The sequence below is a fragment of the Syngnathus floridae genome, chromosome 14 (assembly GCF_059516105.1).
Source record: "Syngnathus floridae isolate MCC-2025c chromosome 14, RoL_Sflo_1.0, whole genome shotgun sequence".
NCBI lineage: Eukaryota > Metazoa > Chordata > Actinopteri > Syngnathiformes > Syngnathidae > Syngnathus > Syngnathus floridae.
Window position 1 is genome coordinate 14,099,105 of NC_142426.1, and position 15,404 is coordinate 14,114,508.

Genomic DNA, 15,404 nt, shown 5'->3' on the forward strand with positions numbered 1-15,404 from the left:
TACGTAGAGGTGGTGAATTTAGGAGGGGTGTCTCGTCAATTATCAGGAAGAGAAATGCCGATGTGTTGGAAGTCGGATGAATTTAGGCGAACGTCTCGTCAAAAAGTCACCGACGTTGAATTCAAGTTGATTGTTTTTTTTCTCTTTTTGTCATGTTATTGGATACATCCCAACTTTAAATGGCTCCAGATGATCAAAATGGCCAAGTTGTATGTTGTCATCTTTTTTGTGCAATTTCAACTGGATACTGGGTAAAAGGCCACTAAAGGCAACCGGGCAGATCAAAGGGTAAAGATGCCAGGAAGCGAAGGGCTGAGTGGCTGTGAGCGAGTGTGCAGTCTGGGAGTAGTGTAGGAACAACGTGGACGGGTGAGGAACTTGGGTGTTGTGCATGTGCTGCCTGATTCCAAACATTCACAAGGAAAACAGACAGACAGAAGAAGAAGAAGAAGAAGAGGTCAAGAATAGGAAGGGATCATTGTCTAAGGAGAAAACCCAAAACAGATTGAGAGGGAGGGAAAGGTTTTCACCTCAATCCGTCCCTTTCCACCCAGATATCGCACACATGCATGCTCTGAATCTCAAGCCATTTCTCTGCCCTCAAGCCCCATGACAAACGTGAGGGCTTGATGGCGTACTCCTGTTCGGATAAATCATGAATGAGCGTACTCGTCGAGCCGTGGCTTTCGGACAAAAGCGGCGGAGCGATTCACCTGCACCGATGACTTCTTCAATCTTTATGCACGAGATGTCGATTTCCTTGGCAAACTCGTGAATAGCGTCATTGGGGTCCTCGTAGGTGAAAGGGTCAATATACACTTTTACCCCTGGAGAAACTGAGATAGATAGAGATGAGAGAACATTGAAACATTGAAACGAGAATACATGTCTTGTAAATTTTTTTTTGTTTTTTTTTTCCTGCTTTTTATAAAATTCTGACAGATAGCCAGCCTCCTTCTATTTTATGGCCAAAAAACATTTTAGAATGAATATGCTGAACAGGGCCCGATACGCACTTGACATACAAACGGTAGACTATACCATTAAGATCCAATGCGGAAATTGAAATTCCAATACAGCTTGGAATGACACTGTGAGAGAGGTATTCATGTAGCAATACGTTCATCATCGTTGTTTGAGTATTTCTTGCTCTTATCGAGCAACACCAGAAGCTCTGATGACGAATGCCGCAGTGTACAGCCGTAACAAATGAATCATAATAAAACGATTAGACCTCCGACATTGACACTTTCCATTTGATTAAATTGCCATTTGTTATAATTAATCTCCCCACTTTTTTTGTCCTACAAAAACAACCCTCCGGACACTCCGGCAAAGAGAGGGGCGGAGCTGTCAACTGATCACCACCTGGTGGCGGGTTGGCTCCGATGGTAGGGGAAGATGCCGGTCCGACCTGGCAGACCCAAACGCTCTGTGAGGGTCTGCTGGGAACGTCTGGTAGAATCCCCTGTCAGGAAGAACTGACAGAGGTATGAGACCCCCGGGACGACCCAGGACGCGCTGGAGAGACTATGTCGCTCAGCTGGCCTGGGAACGCCTTGGGATCCCCCGGGATGAGCTGGATGAAGTGGCTGGGGAGAGGGAAGTCTGGGAGTCCCTCCTAAAGCTGCTGCCCCCGCGACCCGACCCCGGATAAGCGGAAGAAGACGGATGGATGGATGGATGGATGGAAAAACAACCAGATTTTTCCACCAGTTCATACCATTCCAAAGTCAAAATGTTCAACTCGCACAGAACCTCTTTGAAAGGTTCCCACTTTGTTAGTTTCCATATTTTGCTAATTGGTCAACAGATTCACATGGCAAAAAATTTGGAACGTCCACATTTGCATTCATTCAATGCAACAGTATGACATTTTGACCTGAAAGCACCTCAAAGTTGTACTATGACAAACATTAGCCCACGATCAGTGAAAAAAAAAGAAACGAGTTGTGCTGTGGTCATGTCAGCGTCACAATTTGTTGTCTTTGTGCAAATGTTTTAACGGCACACGAACAGCGTATTTAACTCGGTTAATTCACGTAGGAAGGGAAAAAAAATAAACAGAGCAAAACATTGTCCTGATTGAAGAGGGGGGATTGTGCAAAGGCAAAACTTATTTCCTCCCTGGGCCAGGTGACTTTATTGAATCAGGTGCTTAACGGAACAGGCATGAACAATAAAGCCGGCTTACTGTATTGCTGTAGTTTCTCGGTGTACTCGAGCTCAGAGCCACTGCGCTGCTTCCTATGAACAAAAGTCACATTAACATTCATCAGTCTTGACTTTTTCCAGGTCAACGTATTTCCGCCATCAGATGAATCCCCTGAACAACTTTGTTTATTTGCTGCAAGATTGGCTTCATTTTGAAAGTGAAGTACACTCACTTTATGAAAGCATGCGCTGCATGGAAGTCGCGGTCGAGAAGGTATTTTAGGTATCGGTACTTGGGGATTTATTTTCTATCCATCTTCAGCCCCTGCATTTAAAAACAGTTGTCTATACATCAAAATTCTTTGTGAAAGTGGGCTTGCTACCTTTTAAACATCTGCAGAAAAGACGTAAATAAGCATGGAAATGGAGAGTTTCCTGAAGAACGCCCCCCACACACACACACACATATTTGCTGCTTTGCTGAAACTACGGTGGAATATCCATCTCTGGTTCACGAGTTAAAAAGAAGGAATTGGAAGCATACCAAAATACAACAAGAGAAACGTAGGAGATGCCAGGCCACAGCCAGCCGAGAGGATGCAGACATGATTGCGCGTTGGAAAAAACCAATCTTGCCCTATGTTCAAGGGCAGCGACGCAGCTGATTTTCATATTATATTTTGGCGCTCTCCAAGCGCACACTTCATGGAGCAAATGTTGAGACAACAGTATGCGAGCAGAGCACGGGCTTGAGAATGAAAGGAGTCGTTTTGATTGGCCGGTGTATCACTCGCGTTGCGCATGGTCATACTAGGAACGTAGCAACCGTGGCAAACGTCGTCGGCGTGTTTACACTGCACGTTGAGTACAGTTCCCATCTTCCTAAGCGTTTTAAACAGCACCCCCCCATCCCCGGGACATTTTTGACATTCGTATCAGTACTTCAACTTGTGTATTCTTTCCACCTCTGAAGGCACGTAAACATTGAATCAGCCCCTTTGTTCCGACTCGAATTAGCCAATGAAGCGTTAGCCCACGTTGTCAGAGCTGCCGTGCACTTACTTGAGGCAGACAACAGCAATTACCACCATGGCAACAATGACCACCAACCCTGCAAAGGCGGAGCCTATGATGAGAGTCAGCTGGTCCTGCACAGACTTCTGCGGATCACCTGGACCGAATCACACAAAAAGGCACAAATGAGTACCTGGCAAAGCGTGGCTGGAGGAATGAGAGTGTCGTGTACCACCTGGATAGCAGAAGAAATTCAAACTGTAAAGCATAGCAACAGATCAGCCCGGCGATAAACAGAGGTCTTACTGTGCAGGCTGGTGCTGATGTCCATGGGGTTGCTGTAGCGACCATATCCTGCCACCGTGCGAGCTCTGACCTGCACCACATAGGGCGTGGCAGCTCGGAGCCCCTCCACCTTGGCTGAGCTGTGCTGGGATGTTACTGTGTGTGACATAGCCTGGCCCTGGAAGACGTTGACAGCGTATCAGGATTTACAGATGGCTTTGCATCCTCACAAATAACGACATTTTTCTCACTTCTGCCGTGTGCAAGCAGGACCCGGCGGCTGAATTGATCAAAGGTTAGACGACGGAGCCTCGGTTTCCGACCACCGTCCGTTCCGCAAGGCGGTTCGAGAAGCGAATCGGTCCAACGACCAATCATATTTTCCCGTTACAAATAATGGGAAGAGAAAATCGAGCTCATTTTAGAACACTCCTGCGGGCGACTCATGCGGTCCTGACGGGCGACCTGGTGCCCGCCGCGGGCACCGTGTCGCTGACCCCTGAATGAATGAGACCAGCTCTTTCATTTGACTTCGGAATATTGGAATTACTTTAGGACAGGACTGGAACATTTACAGCGGCAATTTAAAGTATGACTAATGTGAAAATAAAACTCTCTGCTTCCTAAACAGTCATCATCATGTAAGCGTACACTCCCACCGAGCATCTTTCTGCAATATGAAGGTCGTTGGACTGTCGGAGGTCATAAAAGAAACACATTAAACCTTACGGGCTCTTGCCGGGAATTTGATCAATAGCAACGATTCAACATTGCAAGAGCTGCTGAGGCCCTCCATCAATAGAAATGACTCCCTCGTACGCACCACTTTAATATTGTATTTCCCAGCATATGGAAAGGATGAAAACTCCAACTCACCCTTTCATGGTATTTAATCTCGTAGTCCAGAATGACCCCATTAGGTTTCTCCGGGGGCAGCCATGATAGACTCAGGGTGTCTGCGGTGGAACGCATCAGATGGACTGTTGGAACTGCGGAGGGGGCTGGAGGAAGAGGGGGAAAGAAAAAAAAAAAAAAAAAGGCTCATACAAAACTCTTCTGTCTGTGTCTGTGTGGTTTTGTTTTATTTGTTTGCTTCTTGGTTTAGTTCATCTTAAGATGCTTTGACCCTTCCGAACGTGTCTGCCAGTCAAGGACCAAAATGTGGCTATTGCTCACCTGCCTTCAAAGCAAAGCTTCCAGTAAGATCTTCCAAATTAAATCAAAGTATAGATTTAATCGGCTCAACAGTCCAGATGGAATGGTTGAAGAAATGGTGCATGTTTCACATTTCCTGCATGGATTGGTGAATCCTGGAAGTGACTCCTCTCACAGCCATTGTTTACGTTCCATTAACCGCAGTAAAGTGGATTAAGTGTGGGTTGACTTAAGTGATTACAGTGCGTGAAAGGTGCTGAAAACTTTGCTTGGCCAAGACATATGTATGAAGGTCACATTGGTTTACACGAGTGCTTCTTTAAATGTAATCCATGTCATCAGTGTTTACGCTTGCTAGTAAGTCACATATCGTTGCTGTCGTCAAATCTCATATTTCCAAATATGGTCAGTCGCCCGTCTAGTCATCCATCCGCACACCCGTCCGGTATTTTCATGTTTATCCAAGGTTGGGTCACAGGGACAGTTGCGAGTGATGATCCGTATGTGAAAGTTGTACGGAAATCACATGTCCCTTAATAAAGCAAGTGGAGTCCCAAGTCCTGCAACTGTCAACTGATTCAAGTTATAAAGAAATCTCATGTGCTTCAATAAAGCAAGTGGAGTCTCAAATTCCGCAACTGCCAATTGACTAAAGTTGAGGCGTGTGTTGCAAAGTCGCTCATTAAGACAATCGTTGACATTGACTAAGCGTGAGATCCGATTAAAAGTCTCTTTCATTGTGCTTGTAAGTGATATTGATTGGGGCAGGACTATGGATTCACTTGGTTTGTGAACACACATGTCGCATCATTGACGAGTCTACTAACCAGCCTGGTTGGTGGTGATGTTGACTGTGGAGTAACGGGGGGAGGCGGGGTTCTTCCCGGAGACACCGTTAACCGCCTGCACCTCGAAGCTGTAGCGGGTGTGAGCCTGCAGGTTCCTCACCACCACCTTCCTCTGCCTCAACCCAAGCCTTCTTGGGGAGATGTCCACGTTGTCGTCGCAGCGCGTGCACGGGCTGCGGTCTCGCAGGCATTTCTTACACACCACGTTATACACGAGGTCACTCCTCCCACCCGTGTCTTCAGGTTCCTCCCATTCCAGGGAAAGTGAGGTCTCATTTACGCTGGAGATTACATTGCAAGGGGCTGATGGGATAGCTGCAAGGTGTTCAAAACGGAAGTCAATCATTCCTAATATAGTAGAAATAGAATATAATCATAACAATAGTAATAGTAATAAAAATCATCATCGTCATCATAATTATGATGATGTCGGGCTTTTCCTGACATTTTTGGAGTCTTTTCTTACAGCACAAGTTATATAGTCAGCACGGGGGTTTCACAGCATCAGAGGGATCTCATTGTTCAAAAATATCAGTCAGGAAAAGTTTAGAAATCATTTCCAAGGGTTTCAATATATCATTTGAACACAGGGAAGACAGCCATCGTTTCGGCGAGAACCCTCGTCCAAACCGGCCAGCCGCTAACTTTGCCCTCAACCACGTACGATCCCCCTCGCCCTGTCCTTTCTAATTAGAAAGGGACAGTTGAGAGTGGAGCCTCTTCCAACTGGATGCCCGACGACTAAAACGCACGCTGAGCCCAAGCTGCCGACGGGTTCCATCCAACTTGTGCAACACCACCCAAAGAACAGGCTGGCACGCAAGCTCGGACACAAGTGTCAAGCCTGCCTGTGTGTTTGTACGTTTAGTTGGTGGTGCTCCTTGAGTTCCTGCCTGCCTGTGTGTGCGCGCGCGTGCTCTGGTCAGCGTCAGAGTGCACACTGTTCCCGCGACAGCGATCTGCGGAGGCCGTGTGTGTCATTGAACGTGTGGAAGGCCCCCCCAGGAATGATTTGACACAGTCGAGGCAGCTCATGTCACTCTCCATCAGGACCGAGGCTGGGCTAAGAGCTTTGTCCATCCACAACTGATATGGACTCTATCCGATCATATTAGTCTCAGCAAGCCAGCACTTTGCTACTGTCATAGCAAACACTTGTTTACTGATTGTCGGATGGCAACTGCGTATATCAGGTTGTATTTGAATGCAGCAGTATTAACTGCTGTTGACAACCATAGATTGACATTTTTGCGAAATTCTCACTGTCTGTGGAATTCTATGTTTATGTGAAACCTGTCTGTGGCGCAAAGAAAGGTTGAGGACTGCTGTAATGTGCTGAAAAAAATATGAATGAAATGATTTTGAGCATTGCTCTGTTCTTGTTAAACGCCATAAAGCCCAGGCGAGATTTATTTGAGCATTTGCGTTGCAGGACGGACGACTCACTTGTGCAGACCGTGTCGGGCGAGTCGCTATCAGAGCGGTAAAAGCCACTTTGGCAGGGACAAACGCTGGCCCCTCGGGCTCCGGTGCGACTGTTGGACGGGCAGGCCACACAGGAACCGTCGCCAAATTTGGATTTGAAAGTCCCGGGGATGCAGGCTGGAAGAGAGAAGAGAAGAAATCTGTGTTGGGATTGGAAGTAACCGTGTACAAATATTTTGTCAAGGTACTGATGTAGATTGATTTGATTTATTTAGATGGATGATGATTTTTCCCCTCCGTGAGTCGTCACCTTACCGTGGTGGAAGGGTTTGCATGTTCCAATGATCCGAGGAGCCATGTTGTCTGGGGCTTAATGCCCCTGGTAGGGTCACCCATGGCAAAAGGGTCCTAGGTGAGGGGCCAGACAAAGCATGGCTCGCACAAGCCCCTTATGACGAATAACATAAATGGATTTCGTTTTCCCTCGCCTGGACGCCGGTCGCCGGGGCCCCCCTCTGGAGCCAGGCCTGGAGGCGGGGCTCGAAGGCGAGCGTCCGGTGGCCGGGCCTTCGCCCATAGGGCCCGGCCGGGCACAGCCCGAAAAGGAAACGTGGGTCCCCCTTTCCATGGGCTCACCACCTGTGGGAGGGGCCAAAGGGGTCGGTTGCAACGTGAGCTGGGCGGCGGCCAAAGGCCTTGGCGGTCCGATCCCCGGCCGGCTGCAGAAGCTGGCTCTTGGGACATGGAATGTCACCTCTCTGGCTGGAAAGGAGCCCAAGCCGGTGTGCGAGGCAGAAAAGTTCCGACTAGACATAGTCGGACTTGCCTCCACGCACAGTTTGGGTTCCGGTACTAGCCCTCTCGACAAGGGCTGGACTCTCTTCCACTCTGGAGTTGCCCACGGTGAGAGGCGTCGAGCAGGTGTGGGCATGCTTATTGCCCCCCGGCCTGGCGCCTGCACATTGGCGTTCGCCCCGGTGAACGAGAGGGTAGCCTCCCTCCGCCTTCGGGTGGGGGGACGGGTCCTGACTGTTGTTTGTGTCTATGCACCAAACGGCAGCTCAGAGTACCCACCCTTCTTGGAGTCCCTGGAGGAAGTGCTGGAGAGCGCTCCTTCTGGGGACTCCATTGTTCTACCGGGTGACTTCAATGCTCATGTGGGCAATGACGGTGAGACCTGGAAGGGCGTGGATGGATTTATTTTTTGTTTGTTTTTCTTTCAATTAAATCTTAGCATTGGTTGGCGCTTAAGTGCTTTTGCCGCTTCCGGAAGATATAAAGCAAACAAGAAAAAGGAGTGGTGTCACAGTAAGACAAGTGGCCACCACGCCTGTCCACAAACAAAAAAAAGTGCACTGATGAAGCTCACTATTTATGGAGACGTCAGTACCCGAGTGAGAAATGCACCACATTTAAGAAACCATTATCTTTATATTTGCATCTGGTCTCCCTCTTTTTCCAGGTGACATTCATCTCTGGAAGCTTGGATGACAGTGTCGTTTCATGCCGAAGAGGTGGAAACATGGCATAAAGATGACGATGGAGCGCTGACAGGAGATTGCTGTTTCCACACAAACAGAGTTGCAGAATGCCTTCCAGGGGACAGATACACCCTAAACCTATCCATCAGCAGGCAGCCTTCAGGATACCATCAAGCCTCCAAATGCATACAGAGCTCTCTCATAATTAGCCAATAAATCAACTCTGGCTTTGAAGGAATGTCAACAAGACACAGATTAGCTAGGAAGAGTTAATCGGAAAAATAGATAGTGTTTGTTAACAATTGGTAAAGATAAAAAAAAAAAAATGGTGAAAAGTGACTGATGTGAAATGGCAAGTTTGCAATTAAAAAAAAATCTCTTTGTCTCTTGTTTACTCATGATTCCGTCAGAGTCTTTTGCCATCCGGAAGTACGTGTGACATCATGGTGAAAAGATCCACTGGATTATTCTTGATGTTAAATCTAGCTAAAATTGAAATGTAAATCATATTAAGCAGAGACTAAAGAAGGATTCTGATAAATGGGATTAGTGGTAAAAGATGCGGACGTACGACTGTCTCCGGCCCCATTTGGCACATTCCAAAGCGCGGGCGTAAAAGTGGCAAACATCTGTCATGTCAGCATGAGGGCTCATAAAACCCCACCGGTGAGGGAGTGAATGATTAACTGGTCGGCTCAAGTGCTTTTTCAGTTTGAACTCAAGTTGCAGGCTAATTCTCAACAATGGCACTTTTAGAAGTTATCCTCGCAGACGTTCAGTGTACCTGAAAAATGACGCAATAAAAAAAAAAAGAAAAAAGCTAAACCCTAAATGATGACAGGGCAACATTTCAGGCCGATTTCTGTTTCTCGGTTATTTGTTTTCATTTCTCGTGGCCTCTTTTGAGAAGTTGTTGCTTCAATCCGTTAACTTCTCCAGAGCTACGATGATTCAACGTTTTTTGATACTGACATTTCTGACGTCGAGAACATCACCTGCACTGAGGCAACAAGTCAAACGTCTGAGTGATTCATGTTGGCGCGGCGGCCAAGTTGGCTCATGTTGCTCCGAATGGTGTTAATGAGCACGACCGCCTGTAGATGAACTAACAGGAGGCCGCGGAGGAAATGACACTTCCTCATCGCAAAGCCAGGCTGAGGCCCTGGAGAGCTTTTCATCAGGCAGCGGCGGCGGCGGCAAGCTTTTAACCTTGAGCCGCCAAATGTCCACGACCAATATCTCCGCCGCGTGTTCCACACCATTCTTCAGCCCAGGTGAGACAGACGGTAATGCTCGTCTATCCCACAGCATTTACCCCGATCCTCCTTGCCCGCCACCCTCCATTTTTCATTTGTTCACTCTTGGCTCTCTTCCCGTGTTTGGCAATTCGCACATTTCCTCTTCTGCTCGTCTATGGACTCGAAAGGTCTTGTTTATTTGCCGCTATCTGTATTTCCCCTCTATTGGCTCTCCTATCTTTGGCTTCACTTCCCTCTTACTGTATTTGTACGCCGCTCCTTTCGGCAACATCTCATTAATTCCTGCTCTCCTCCACCCTCCTTCACCTCCATTCAGGAGCCACACAATACGTACGTGCCGAGAGGGCAAAAACCGGGGTGAAATATGAAATAGCTTTGGTTCAATAATGGTTGAAATGTCACATGAGATACTAAGGAGGCGCATGATCATCGACGAGTCGATCATGAAGAAGTCAGTGGATTTTGTGTAATTACTTTTTGGTTAATCATGTCTTGAAGCAATTGAAACTCTCCCATTCATTTAGACTAATTCCCAACTAATGTGCCACGGTGGGAAATGATCCAATTTCACTTACTACAACGAAAATATCTTTTTTTTTTTTATTCTATCTACACCGGCAACGTAGGAAAGTAAATCCAAACTCTTGATCTTGATGGTATTTTGACTGCTGCCTAATGTCAAAGCAGGTCAAACACAAGTCCTTACATACCTTGGCACTGGGTGCGATCTGCGGAGGGTTCATAACCAGCAACGCAGGTGCACGCGCCCACCGGCACCATCCACTCTCCGTCACCGTTGCAGTAGAGCTTCAGCGGGACAGACATCTCCATGGCGTTTGTCACACAAGCCCCCGGCGCGATGACTAAGGAAGTGGCTTCCGCCCCCGTGGCGGTCTCAGGGAAGACGGCAAAATTAGCAATGGTGGTGGAGCACTTTTTGAAGAACACCCGGACCGAGATCAACGACATGCAGGCTCCCAGGTCCTGGAAGGCCAAGAAGAAGCCTGACTTGGACAGGGGGCCAAAGCTGCGCACTTTAGTGTTGATCCTGCCGGCTTCCAGGAGAGAGAAACTCTCGTCGGGGGCAATGGTGTCCACTTTGACATAAGGGTTCTCCCTCCACAGGGGGCTACTGTCCGTGGCCGTGTCGCCGTCCGATTCGTAGTAAAACAGATTAAAGGTCTCCTTGCAGGAGCCGGGGATGTTGGGGATGCTGGCACAGTCGCGCACGGAGAATTTGAGCTCCACGTAGACGCGGAGCACACCCCTGCGGGGGATATAGTCCGTCCTGAGCCAATTGTTCTGGTTGGGCTGTCGGACATTACACACCTGGTAGGTTCTGATGGGGCTCATGGAGTCATCATAGCCGCTCACTTCCTCCCACTGTGGGATTGCAAAAAAAAAACACATATACTGTGACAAAGGAAGGCAGGGAGACGTTCGATGATGACACGCTTTTTTTTTCTTAATTGGACGACGGGTCTATTTCTCATTTGGCGACAGCAGATAGGCCCTTATCTGCTACGTTTTAATTAATACCGAGTCGTCTTAAACATAGACGCGGCAAATACAAAGCAGTGAAGCAGGAGTGCATTCAAAAGTGAGAAATGACATCTGATATAAAAAAGGCACATCCCACATGATGTCGGGTACGGACTGTGAGGAATAATTGGCAGCCGGGAAAGATGTGAATTGCAAGAATCAGTCTGCAAATTCCATTCATTACATGCAGGCTATTCATAGAAAACACATTTTCTCATTAAAAGACATTTCCACGCATGAAGGCTATTTGACAAACATGTCTGGGGCAGATCATTAATTGTAAAAACAAGGTTGTTTTGCATTTATCATGCAAATTTGGTGTCTACTCTTGTTGGAGCATTTGCGTATTACGCAGTGTGTCCACAAAGTCCCTTCACAAGTAAAAACGTCTTTCTTTCTTTTTCAATTTTTCTGTTCATTTGCTTCGAAAAGAAATGGTGTTGACGCCCTACAGATATTCAATCACGGGGGCAGTTTAAAATAAACGACACTGTATATTTGGAATATACTGTGTGTACACTTCCATACTCATATTACAGAATCATCTGCGCAGCTAAAGTATTTCTATGTGTTTATCGCTTTCTGATTCAGACTGTCAATATCATCTCAAGTAGATGAATAGCTTCGTGCATATGTTGCTCTTCAGCATATGAATGCATGGTAACCGACATTAGAGTCTGATTAATGGCCCAGTTAGTCAATAAATGTATAGTCCATTAAGCAAGCACCTTGTGGCAGTCCATCTATTATTTATTTATTTGGATGTTCTCCCCCAATTCCCTGTTGGACTAAATGCTTAATTTCCAGAACAAATGAGCTCGCAGAAGTTGATTATTTCCACAGCGAGAACATCCTGCGTAAGTCATCTCACGTCTTTGAACCGCCGTGCAATTTATTTCGACGCCATGAGCCCAGAAGTCAGCATTAGGCGTCATAAATCAACAGCCACATTGATGCACTACCTGACAAATATGATAATTGCTGCTCCCTCAACGGACGGACGGACGGACGGACGGCCTTGGAGGCCGAGCGGACGTTGCTGCTGCTGACGTACGCACGACTTTACAGATACAGGGATGCGCTCAAACTCTGGCCTTTTTCCGCCAAAAAAGGAGAGGAGCCGGTGCTGCCGGAGATGGTTTCCATGGAAACCCAGCTTTTCTATTGACTGACTTTGCGCTCACGTAGCGAAGACAAATGACACTGGCCAGGAGTGGGGGGGAGGTCTGTCAGGCTGTTAGCCCTTGGGTCAAATTCACGTGGCTTCATTTTCCCACGACTCATACAGGGCGTATCAACACAACAACTTTCTCGGGTTTCAATTAGCAGGCACTCTTCAAAACTGTGCTTTGGCTGATTTCCATGTTTGCGCTTTGCCTTGTTTGGAGCAGTGCTATTTCAACTGGCTCTAGCTTGGGTGGGGCAGCACAAAATAATTGCCAATAAATGATCATTTCAAATTGGATTTACGGGCATACATTTGGAAGGAAGGTCACTTAAAAGTGACTACGTTGAAACATGCATGGCCACTTGTGACGTACTTAATGCCACAACACAATATTCGTTTTCTTCACATGAGACATTTTTCTATTTGTTTTAATCATGATTATTTTATTATTGTGTGTTTCAAATAATACTGCCTTTGTTGAAGGATGACCATACCGTAAACGGGAAAGATTTGATGAAATAGCAGCATAGAGTATTTTGAAGGTTGCATTGGGCAGGGTGTTGATTTTGAATTTTTTTTTTTTTTTTTTTGAGTCAACAATAATTCATTCATTAAAGAAAAACAATCACACAGTTCTAATTTTAGTATTTAGTCCTAAACTATTGTAAATAATCTTCAACATTTTTCATTCCTATACCATTTAAAGGTACTCACTGTAATGTAGTTTAAAGTACATTAGGACCACAGGGGGATCTTTGGAAAAACAAAATTCGGACAGTTTTTACACACTGGGGATTTGCTCTAGTTTATCTGCATGTTTGCACATTGGTTTGTTGAGAGAATACGATGCACAGATTGCGTGTGGCTCATCGAGCTTTTCACTTCTTTTTCTTCAATAGCCCCCCCCCACCCCTCAATGTCACTCTGTTTTGCGTTTTTACTATCCCAGAAACGCATACGCATACTGTGAAAACAAAGCAATAAAACTGTGTGCCAGGGGTCTCAAACGGCAGTCCTCGAGGGCCGCATCCCTCCATGTTTTCCTAGTTTCCCTCCCTCGTTCAACACACCTGATTCAATGGTCAGGCTCCTGCAGAACGTGAGGATGAACCGATCCTTTGAATCGGGCGTGTTTAACGAGGGAGGGAAACTTGCAAAACATGGAGGAATGCGGCCCCGAGGACTGCGGTTTGAGACCCCTGCTGCTGCTCAAGACACATGGGGCTCTATTAATGAGCAAATGTTGTTAAAGGAGGAAATAAAACGAGTGGGTGGGGCCACAAAATACAGGCAAATAAATATATGCTCACCCCACTTTCTGGGAATGTCGTCCAGGCCAGCTCTGTTGTAGCCCACCGACTGTCCATAAGAGTTTCTGCAAAGTCAGGAAAAACCCATTAGATTGAATGATGAGCAACTTCAATTAATTCACAAAAAGACACATGTATGAAGCAGATACTGTAGATAGCTTCATGTGTCGGATTTGAGATATTTACGATTGAAAATGTTGCATTGAAGGAACAAAACCTGCCTCACTTCTGAAGCCTCTCAATTGAGGTTTTATCAAAGAGTTCTCAGTTGATGCCACTCCCCCACTGTATTTACAACTTTGCACAGAGGTGAGAAGAGGAAGGTAGACACAAAGAATAAACAACAGATCAATAGGCACTATTGTCCAGATGTCAATCAGTTCTCAGCCGGTCCAGTGGGCTTATTACACCTCTCCCGATTCCCACTATGGACGAGAGGCCTCCCAAAGTGATGTTATTGTTAGCGCATAATTACTGAAACAATTACACTTTCTTCCCAGAGACTCAATGGCACGCCGCCTGCCTGCCTGCGTGGCTGCCTGCCTGCCTGCCTGCCTGCCTGCCTGCCTGCTGGGCACCATTTGCTCACAAGTTGTTGATAGTGCTGTCCAAGGAGAGTGAGATGGTGCTGGCAAACACACACGCGCACACGCACTCGCACACGCACTCGCATGGCCTTGGTAGAGCACATAAGACAAGCCACACTCTTCCCGATGTGGTTCCATACTGTTGTGCTTCAAAAAACAAAGGCATGTTGTGTCCCTGACTTGCCTGTTTACATCAGGGGTCACCAACACGTTGCCCGCGGCGGGCACCAGGTCGCCCGTGAGGACCGCATGAGTCGCCCGCAGGACTGTTCGAAAATGAGCTCAAATAGCGGCACTTGTCAGTGAGCTGCATCCATTGATTTTACAGTCAAACATCGGTTTTCGAACGTCCCGGTTGTCGAACTAATCGGAATTCGACCGATTGGCTTGTCGAACCGCCTTCTGGAACAGATTGTGGTCAAAAACCCAGGTTTGACTGTATTTTTGCTATTCTTGTTAAAATCACACTTGCATGTGAACTGGAAACGGCAATAACAACACATCGTGAAAGCCAAATTGAGCAAATTGACTATTTCACAAGTGTGTGTCAAACTGGTAGCCCTTTGCCTTAATCAGTACCCAGGAAGTAGCTCACGGTTTAAGAAAGGTTGGTGACCCCTGGTTTACACTGATTAACCTTCATTATTAAAGCCATAATGGCCTCTCTCCTCTTTTGAATACATGTTTGCGGTTTGCTATTTGACTTCATCTATTAACAGAGAAACAATCCAGACCCAATAGCGATACATTGATGTTAACTGTGTATAGAGAGAATATTAGCTGCTGAACATGAGCATGTACGTACGTATGTCGTTTGAAATCGTGTTAAACTATTTCGGAACGCACTTTGGGGTATACGGTATTTACGACAATTACCGTATTTGCCGGTGTATAAGTCGACTCGGTGTATAAGTCGACCCCCTAAAATTCGACGGAAATTTACGATTTTATGATATATCCTTTGTATAAGTCGAGCTCAATTGTTGCATTATATCAAACTTCAAAATTCAATCAGAAATATGCTAAATTTATTGACGAAATGTGTTCAAATTCCGGGAGGCCGTGCGCATGCGCAGTGGCCGGAAATAGCTCCGGCCGAGCGGATCGGCTGTTTATAAGCACCGCAGAGGAGATCGCGGAGCCTCATTCGACTTCCAGCAGCCGGCGAGCTCGCGC

At 46.6% G+C, this 15,404-nt stretch overlaps 1 protein-coding gene across 2 annotated transcripts in view; it reads right to left on the reverse strand.

Moving 5' to 3' along the window:
* LOC148387962 (ephrin type-B receptor 3-like) overlaps positions 1-15,404 on the reverse strand; it is a 37,867-nt gene that overhangs the window by 12,829 nt on the left and 9,634 nt on the right. For both annotated transcript variants that reach the window (XM_088395591.1, XM_088395592.1), the window contains 9 exons: positions 13,642-13,706; positions 10,332-11,004; positions 6,903-7,058; positions 5,436-5,771; positions 4,330-4,454; positions 3,475-3,631; positions 3,217-3,325; positions 2,195-2,247; positions 714-836 (listed from right to left, as the gene is read on the reverse strand). In XM_088395591.1, coding sequence (XP_088251717.1) covers positions 714-836; positions 2,195-2,247; positions 3,217-3,325; positions 3,475-3,631; positions 4,330-4,454; positions 5,436-5,771; positions 6,903-7,058; positions 10,332-11,004; positions 13,642-13,706 — 1,797 coding nt within the window. The remainder of the gene's footprint in view (positions 1-713; positions 837-2,194; positions 2,248-3,216; positions 3,326-3,474; positions 3,632-4,329; positions 4,455-5,435; positions 5,772-6,902; positions 7,059-10,331; positions 11,005-13,641; positions 13,707-15,404) is intronic.